At 57.4% G+C, this 9,159-nt stretch overlaps 1 protein-coding gene across 3 annotated transcripts in view; it reads left to right on the top strand.

The window, feature by feature from the left end:
- CDH22 (cadherin 22) overlaps positions 1 to 8,346 on the top strand; it is a 76,684-nt gene extending 68,338 nt beyond the window's left edge. For 2 of the 3 annotated variants that reach the window (XM_064673729.1, XM_064673730.1), the window contains exons 11-12: positions 3,679 to 3,930; positions 5,291 to 8,346. In XM_064673729.1, the coding sequence (XP_064529799.1) occupies positions 3,679 to 3,930; positions 5,291 to 5,829 (791 nt within the window). In that variant the 3' untranslated portion in view covers positions 5,830 to 8,346. The remainder of the gene's footprint in view (positions 1 to 3,678; positions 3,931 to 5,290) is intronic. The other variant, XM_064673731.1, reaches the window with a different exon arrangement.
- The last annotated feature ends 813 nt before the right edge of the window (positions 8,347 to 9,159 follow it).

Raw genomic sequence — 9,159 nt, forward strand, 5'->3', positions numbered from 1 at the left:
TGTTCCCTTTGGGCAGCCCTGGCAGCAGCGTGCCCGTGGGCCTGGCCGGGTGCCAGGGGCTCCTCCCTGGAGCTGGTGTGCCTGGGCACTGGTGCAGCAGGGCAGCTGCTGGAGAAGAGGAAGGCAGATGCTCACAGGGCCCTGTGAGTGCAGGAGAGGGCAGGGACATCAAAATCCCTCCTGCTCTCCTAGCACTGCTTGAGATTGAGTTATGAGAAGGATTTATTAGTTCTGTCTTTGAGGCTGCCAAGAGCCTATTTGGAGAGGGAATCTGAGAGACTTAATTGTTTTATTATTCCTAGTGATGTTAAGCTCCCACCAGAGTATATTGTGTTTCTAAACTTTCCTTTAGGGCAGCCTTGATGGGTCCCTGCTCGCTCGGGCTCGCATCGTTTCCTGCCTCGTCCAGTGACTTGTTCCTCGGGGGGACAGAGGGGCCGTCTCCTGCCCATCACACAAGGCGATGTGATGTGACGTGGGATAATGTCACTGTGTGATCAGGGAGAGGGTGGCAGAGGAAACCTGCAGAGAAAATGTCAGTTTGTGCAACAAGATGGCAGTGATAGCAAATGGCTTGGCTGGTGCATCACAGGACACTCGGCACAGCCTTTGGAGCGGTGTGACCGCAGCAGAAGGTGCAGCTTTGCGGGGACTGGGCAGGAAACCAAGTGTGGAGACCCAGACTTGTCTGTGCAGGGAAGCTGTGGATTAACGTCTGCTCCCGTTCCAGTGTGGGCAGCACTGCTCCTCGGCCTTGTCACCCCAGAAATGGACTTGGCAGGAAGCTGCTGAGGAGGAAGAGACGCGAGGGCTGCGGGGCCAGGCCTGCCCGGGCTGTGCTGTTGCAAACCAATCTGTGCCAGGACGCATCCTGAAGAAGCTGCTGTGGGTCAGCTGACTGTAAAGAAACAACCAAGAGAAATTACATTGTTTTGTAGGAGGTTGCTTTGGTTTTGTCTTCCAGGATATATATTCCCAGACCCAGGCAAAATATTCTTCACTTCTGTGGTCAAAGGGACTGTGATTGCATGGCAGCAGCACGGCTTTTTTTGGAGTATCTCAGAGGGGAACACAGAAGTTTGCAAGTAATGAGAGTGCAAACACTTAACAGAGGAGACAGTTGTCAGTGGTTCTGGAGAGCCTGGGCACAGCTGGGGGGCAGTGGGGGGATGGCTGAGCCATTTCCATGTCCAAGGCAGCTGGTCTGTGCCAGGCTGGGCACTGGCTGTCCAGCCTTGGTGAGCAGTGTCGCAGGTGTAGATATGAAATTTCTGCAGATCTCCCTCCCGTAGGAAGGGCTCGTGTCACCCTGTTCAGAAGAGAAAATGCGGTTTCAAGACGTTTAAAATAGTGTTTGTAGTTGGGATTTTTGTTGCTCCCTTGCACCAAGTTTTGGATCACAGAGCAAACCCTCAGGCCCTTCCTGAGCCGAGGTTTCTCAGAGCAGAGCTGTCTGTCATGCTGCTCATAGATTTAAGTACTGGCTGCTTTACTGTGACTTGGTGGGTTTGGCAGTGGCAATATTTCTCCTTCCCGTCCCTGGAGGTGGGGGCTGGGTGGTGCCACACTGCCTGAGCCGTCTCAGTTGAGCTGAGGTTGGTGTCTGCCTCTCTGCCACTGGCACGTGTATTTTCCCCTGGTTTCTAGAGACTGTTTCTAAAAATACAGCGTGGCAGGTCCCTAACAGGAGCTGGAGCTGGCTGTAAACAGAAGGGAGTTGCCAGCCTCCTGCTGCATTTCCAGAGAGGTTTGGAGCTGGTGCTACCCCTGCATTTACACAGTGCTGAAGGGCAGCTGGGAGAGCTCCCAAGCACTGTGTTCCTTCAGACCTGGGCCAGAGGTGGACTGAGCTGCAGTGGAGGTGCAGGGCTGTGTGCTCAGGGATCCTCCGAGCCAGAATCTGACCCCAGCCCCCGTCTGGTGACCTGATTGATGTGCCAGTGCCAGCAAAGATGACCCTCCTGGGCTGTGGCCAGAGCCTTGCTCTCTCACAGCACTTTGGTCTGTCCTATTTGTCCTGTGACTTTGTCTCCACTGGATCCAAGTGTCCGAGGCTTACCCTTAGCTGGGCTAGCTAGGAGTTAGTCCTGGTCTCCTGCTGAGATGGTGCCATTAACATTATTTATATCTCCCTGCTATGCTGCAGCAAGGCAGGGGGAGCAGCACCAAATGAGGTCTCATTACCTTTGTGCAAACGATTAGCATAACAATAACTTTTTTTCCCCTAGCTCATCCTTGGTAGGCCATAGGCAGCTCTCAGCAGCCTGCCTGCACCCAGGGGTTGATGCTCCCCAGGCACCTCTGCCCAGGCTGGTGCTCCCCTGCTCGTCCTGCCAGCTCTGCCCAGTTCCACAGTGCTGGTACCATGTCCTGTTCCAGGAGTCTCAGCCATGGTGACCAGTGTCCTGCAGGGCAGGAGATGGGCTCTGTGCTCTGCTGTGCCCTGGCTGCCCTGCAGTGCCTCCAGGACTTGCTTCCCAGCTGGCTAGTGGGTCTTCCCTCCCTGCACTCAGTGCCTGCCCCTCTCCTGGCTCGCCTCCTGTCCCTGCCGTGCCCCGTGTGCTCTCATGCAGCACCCAATCCATACGGCAATTTCCGCGGTGGCAGCAGCCCAAGGGCCAGAGTTATAGTAGATGTCTTTTCCAATCAAAGAGCTGATTCATAGAGAAAGGGGCTGGTCCAGCACAAATCATGTCTGATGAGGACAGTCTGTAGACAGCAGCACCTTGCTGCGAGTGGGCCAGTCTGCATTTTGTTAGATAAAGACTGCAGACAGTCAGCAGTGGCTTCTGAGACCTGACTGCAATTGTCACCTGCTGCTCAGCCACACCCTGCCTGTGTTGCTGCTGGCAGCACCCCTGAGCAGGGAGTGGATCCGAGTGTCAGTCGCTGTCCCTGCCCTCCCTCCCTGCTCCCAGTCAGCAGCAGCTGCTTCTTGGGCTCGTCGCTGGCACCGGGGCCCTGGAGGGTCCCGTGAAGTGGCCGTGTTAATGGGATCGTAATGGGCTGTGCAGTGCCAGCTGAGCCCCTGAAGCAGCAGGGTGTGAGCAGATGGGGAGGAGGATGGCTGCCTTGGCTGGGAGGATTGGAAGGAGCTCTGCCTGCTCCTTCAGGAGTTACAGAGGATCATAGGGGTGTTTGGCCCTCTGGCAGGGCCCTTCACATACGTCTCTTGGGTTTGGAAGCCGTGTCTGCTCTTTCAGGCTCAGTGCCACCTGCACACCCTGTCTGCTCTGGTGTCCATGTCAGAAACTGATTTTTATCCTGATTCTGACTCTGTGCCACTCTCAGATGGTCTTTTGGAAGGTTTTTCCCCTCTCTCTGCTCTACCTGCTTTGTTTGTCAGTGCAGCTCAGACACTCACCTGCTGCTGCTCCTGTGTGAGGTTCAATCCTGGGTGTGCTGACAGGGAAACACCAGGCTGGCCCCGAGGTGCCAGCAAAGGGGCATGTGCTGGAGCAGAGCTGGCCACCTTCGGTCACTTAGGCTGCAGTGCTGGGGAGCCATGAGCTGGGTCCCTGCAATGGAGCAGGGAGAGGCCCCAGCCTCTCTCAGGGCGGCTGCTGGAGATGGTGCACGAAGAGCTGCTGTTCATCCAGAGCATGGAGGAGCTCGTGGAGGGTCCTGCAGGCTGTGACATGGGGGTGACCTCACTGTGGGTTTGCTTGTTCCCTGCAGACAACACGGCTGCGGTGCACACACAGAGAGTGGGCTTCAACCGCCAGGAGCAGGACGTGTACCTGCTCCCCATTCTGGTGGTGGACAGCGGCCCCCCGGCCCTGAGCAGCACGGGGACTCTGACCATCCGTGTCTGTGGCTGCGACAGCAACGGGGCCATCCAGTCCTGCAACAGCACAGCCTATGTCGTGTCGGCCACGCTGAGCCCCGGCGCCCTCATCGCGCTGCTGGTCTGTGTCCTCATTCTGGTTGGTGAGTTCCTGCCTGTCCCCCGGGCCCCTCTTGTCCTGTCCCAGGTCCCCTCCGTCAGCATCACATGAACACGTGCAGGCTGGTGCTGTGGGCATGGAGCAGGCTGCATCTGTCTGCTCCCTGGTAGCTGCAGCATGGGAGGCAGGAATCTCAGCCCTGCCAGTGGGGGACCAGCAGGGAAGCTCCCATGTTCGCCCCAGCTCCCGTGTGCTGGGCTCCACGAGGCAGCCGGGGCAGGGCTCCCTGTGCCAGGCAGGTGTGCCCAGCGGAGCCTGGAGAGCTGCTGGTTCCATCCCCACCTGGATGGGCAGGAGCCAAGAGCTCTCTCCAGCTGCCCTGCTGTGCCCGCTCAGGTGTCTCAGAGCAGACAGGGTGTGTGTGCTCCAAGGGTCAGTGTTGGAGCGTGTGTGAGCACGTGGGCAGGACATGGAGCTGGGGTGCAGGCAAACCAGAGCACTGCCCAGATCAGGACCTGTGCCCCGGGAATGCTGCTGCCAGCCACTGACACACTGGCACAAGCTTTGCTGGGCCACCACAGCACGATGTGTAGGTGCAGGGGGAGCATGGGCTTGTGTGCACATGGGAAGGGGCTCTGAGCATGGGGTGTTGTGCTGCCCTCAGGTCTAGCAGAGGGCAGTTGATGGATGCAGCTGCTGAAAGCCCTCAGGCCCTGGGACTGGCTCCTGGCTGGTTCCAAGGGCTGTTCAGACACCTGTAGGAGCCAGCGTGTTGTTTGGTGAGGTCTCCTCTGCTTGGCATGGCTCCACTCCCCGTCTCCTGCTGCATCTCCATTCAGAAAACCCTTTCCCACAGGGTGCACTTTACACTGGTTTCATTTTCCAACGCAGCGCAAACAAATTTCTGCCTAATTGCCCAAACGAATAAAGTGCACATCGGTGCTTTAAAGGTGATGGGCTGAATGGATGATGATCCAGGACACAGCTGCGGCTCACTGCTCAGGCTCTCTGCCATCTGCTCCACGCTCACCCACCCAACATTTGGCTGCTGCTGTGATTCATGCACCCCCTTTTCCTACTCATCTTCTGCAGAACCCATCCGTTTGTCTGTCCAGCCGTGTGTTTATCCATCTGTCCCTCCTGTCTCGGCGGTCGCGCTGCATGGGAAAGGAAGCTCCCGGTCTGCACTGGAGCCCGGGCAAACCTCTCTCCAAGCCAGTTCACAGCACGGCTGCTGCTCGATGAGCCTGGCTGATCGGAACCGTCTGGCATTCCGGCGGGGCTCCCCGTGCCGGGGGGTGCTCTGCCTCTGCATCTGCTGCCGAGCAGGAGGTGTCCTCACCCCGCGGGAGCACAGCTTCCACGAGACCCTGCACCCGTCTGACCATCTCTTCCTTTCCCAGTGCTGGTCCTTCTGATCCTCACGCTGAAGCGACACCACAAAAGCCACCTGACTTCTGAGGATGATGAGGACATGAGGGACAATGTCATCAAATACAACGATGAAGGGGGCGGCGAGCAGGACACGGAGGCCTACGACATGTCAGCCCTGCGCAGTCTCTACGACTTCAGTGAGATCAAAGGTGGCGATGGAGGTGGGGGGCCAGGAGATGGGGGCCCGGGCAGAAACCCCGCCTCTGAGCTCCATGCCCTCCCACAGTGGGTGCAGAGCCCGGACCTGGACTTCTCTGTGTTCAGAGACTATATCTGCAGGAAGGTGGAGCAGGCGGACGAGGACCTCTCTGTGCCGCCCTATGACTCATTCCAGACCTATGCCTTCGAGGGCTCGGACTCCCCTGTGCCCTCCCTGAGCTCCATCAACACCTGGTCCAGCAGTTCGGAGCAGGACTTCTCGTACCTGAGGGGCTGGGGGCCACGCTTCCGGCAGCTGGCAGCGCTGTACGCGGGGCGCAGGGGCGAGGAGGACAGTGAGGAGTCGTAGCTGCCTCACCAACCCCTGCGAGGCTCCTGGTGCCTCCTGGACTGCGGCTCCCGCACCGCGAGGTGCCACGTGGGGACCGTGGCCAGACTCCACGGCTGCCACAAAGGGGCTGCGCCGCAGGGCCGGGGGCACTGGGGGACTGCTCCTCTGCAGCTGCCTCCTGCTTGGGTGGGCTCCGCACCCCCGAGGAGGGGCTGGGGAGCCTGGAGGAGCCTGGCTGTGGTGTCTTCATCTCCTCAATGCCAGTCCTCATTAGAGCACTACGCATTAACTTAAGAAAGAAAATCTAAGTCAAGAGAGTTTGGAGACGATTTCTCCCCCCACAAATTATCATTTAAATAGATCTGTTCGGTGAGCCCCATCCAGGAGAGGAAGAGCAAACCGGGAGCCTTTTGTTGTCTAAATTGTTTTTGTCACTTGAGTCAGAGTATTTGAAGAGCTTTGATTTCTTTAAGAGCTTTCCTTTCAGAAGGAAACAAGCTTTTAACTTCTGTTAAGATTTCCCCCCCTTAAGTTCACTCGCTTTTTTGGAGTCTTCCTTCTCTCTGTTCCCTGTGGGCCTCTCAGCAGCCCCCAGCTGCCAGCATGGCATTGGAGGGATCACATCCTGCACAGAGCGGCCGCTCACCTCAAACCACACTTCACCCCCGCACTGCAATCTCTTCGCCCCTGTCTTGTGGTCACAGAGGTGCTTGTGATGTGAAGGGGCTGTCCAACACTCCCTGCACAGCAGACATTGTCTGCAAGGTCCTGGAGTGCCCCACAAGCCCCAGTGACAGATGGGGACATCCCACCCATGACCAAGGCACGCTGCTGTGGCCTGAGCTGCGGGGCAGTCACAGTGCTGGGGAGCACCGTCAGAGGGGCCCAGAGAAGCACCCCCAGCGGGCTCTGCCAGCCCCTCATGTGGGACTCAGGGTTTATGGAGCTCTCAGTCAGGCACTGGCTGTCACCAAACTGTGAGCTGCACAGGGGAGCAGGCAGGACATCAGTGCTACCTGACCCACAGCAGCTGGGGAGAGCTGCATCCCATGGAGGACTATGCTGCAGGGTACGAGATAACCCCAGCCCCTGACTGGGGGGAATAATTCCTGCTTACACCCAGCTGACAGCAAAGCATCATCATGGGCGACAGAAAAGCCATCCCCAGGAGGTGTACACAAGGCCAGGTCCTGCTTGTGCTGCTCTGCCTGCTGGCTGCAGGCTGGGCAGCAAATCTGTAACACCTTGTGGTCCCTGGGGTGTAGCCACCCCGGCACAGTGCCCTGCAAGAAGCCAGCATGAGCTGCCACAGTGGGGCTGCCTTTGCATGAAATTCCTGGGTTTGGAAGGCAGGTCAGGAAGATGCCAGCAGGACATGCCATTGCTCCTTGGGCCGTAGATGATGCTGGAGGAAAGGAGGAAAGCACGGGGTGCCCTGTGCCTTCCCAGCCTGCCGACTACCCTGGGGGGAACTGAACAGCATGTGGAGCGATGCCCTCACACAGTGTCTCAGGCAGCGCTGGCTAGTGCAGCTCCTTATCTGTTCATGTTGGGAAAAAAATCAATTATATCCTTGATAGGTAACTGATAAGGTCTCCCAAGGCCTGACACATCCTGGGCTTATCATTGGGTTTGTCCTTTTAGTTTAACCACAGCGTTTTCTCTCCTTGGAGAAGGTTTAACTGTAAATGTACATGTGTGTTCATTTTTTTACCGTGTGTTGCTTCCCGGCTGCTGGTGTTGGTCCTTTGGCTGCAGCGTGAGACCTGACAGTGGAGAGGGACAGGACCTGTCCTTGTCACAGTGCCTGCCCTGCCTGCTGCTGCCACGGCCACCTGTGCAGAGCCCCAGCTTGGCTCATACCGGGACCAGGAGCTCCTTTCTCCGTAGGGCCTCTCTGGTCCCCCCGGGTTGGCGGTGGATGCCGTGGCTGGCACTCAGCCTGGCGTGCTGCTGCTTCACTGTGATGATGCTGGGGAGGCAGCGGGGCTCTGGAGGGCCAGCTCTGGCCGCGCTGCCTCGGGCAAGTCATGCCCTGCACCACCCCCTGCCCCCCCTCCCCGTGCAGGAGAATGGAGAAAGCCCTCTCTTTCCTCAGGAATGTGTTCGTGTTTTCCCTCTGGGCTGCAGATCCGTGCCCGAGCCCCTCCGGCACTGGCCCTTCCTCTAGCCAAGTGTTGTGCAATAGCAGGGCTCTGTCCTAGGAGATGGGGTCTGACAGGGTCGGTGTTTAGCAAACCTCCCACCGGGTTCCCCCCATCCCTGCCCGGCGCATGCACGCACGCTTGCGTTTTAGTTTCTACCCCACGTGTAAATAGGGGAGGAGCGCGGTGCCGAGCCGGCCGCGCTGCGCTGCCCGCGCCCCCTGCCCCGCACCCGCGGGGGGAGCCGGCAGCTGCCACCGTGTCTGATGGAGTCACACTTCGGTTTTTGTTTCTCTACCCAGATGAAATTAGAAGGTTGATTTCCTCACCCTTGTTATTTTTTTTCAAGGTCTTTCTGGGACCTGGAAATAAATTATTTCCTTGTCGTCCAGCCCGAGTCTTATGTGCGTATTTTGTCTGGTTTCCTTTCCTCACATTGCACTGTCAATGTGGTCCCATCAGCACCTTTCCAGAGGGGCCAGGTGCTGCCTGTGGCAGAACAAGCTGTGGCAAAGCCTAGCACAGCCCATCCACCTGCTGCCCACAGCACATTCCCACTGGCAGGATGCTGCATCTCTGACCTCTTCCCATTTTTCATTGAAACGCTCATCAGAAAAAGCTTCTTCAAGAGAAGGGTAATTTTTTCTGTCTGAATTTGAAGGAAACGATGAAAAAATGTGCCCTTGGCTTTCTCTATTCCTGGGCCCCAAGGCACGTGGCTCCTGGCCATGGAAGGATGGAGCAGGCATGGAGAGGAAACATGGCTGAGCTCAGTGGTGGCCTCAGTGCAGGTCAGCAGATAGAACAGGCAGACTAAACTGCTCCATAAAGTGATGGTCATTTAAACAGCAACTTGCATTCTGGCTCTAGAACAGGATTATTGATCCCCCAGGTCTTTGAGTGTTTCCGTATCCTTTGCCATCCCCATGCCTCCCCTCCATCCTGCTCCCTTGATTATTCACTAAATGTTATGGAAGAAGCATCTGGTGACCTTTGATGACAGCAGTTAGTGGGATGCTGTGACAGAAGGGGTTAGGCTGGAGGCTGGAGGGTTTTCCAGAGGCGCAAGGTGTGCTGCCAGACCTCAGTGTGCACACAGTTTTCCTTTTCACAGTTTCAGTAAGTGCCTCTACAGCTGCCAGCCTTGAGGAGGCCTTTCTGCCAGCGTCACCATTAATTACCCCCTCACAGTGAGTCCGCCAGC

Source organism: Pseudopipra pipra, chromosome 17 (assembly GCF_036250125.1).
Source record: "Pseudopipra pipra isolate bDixPip1 chromosome 17, bDixPip1.hap1, whole genome shotgun sequence".
NCBI classification, from domain to species: Eukaryota; Metazoa; Chordata; class Aves; order Passeriformes; family Pipridae; genus Pseudopipra; species Pseudopipra pipra.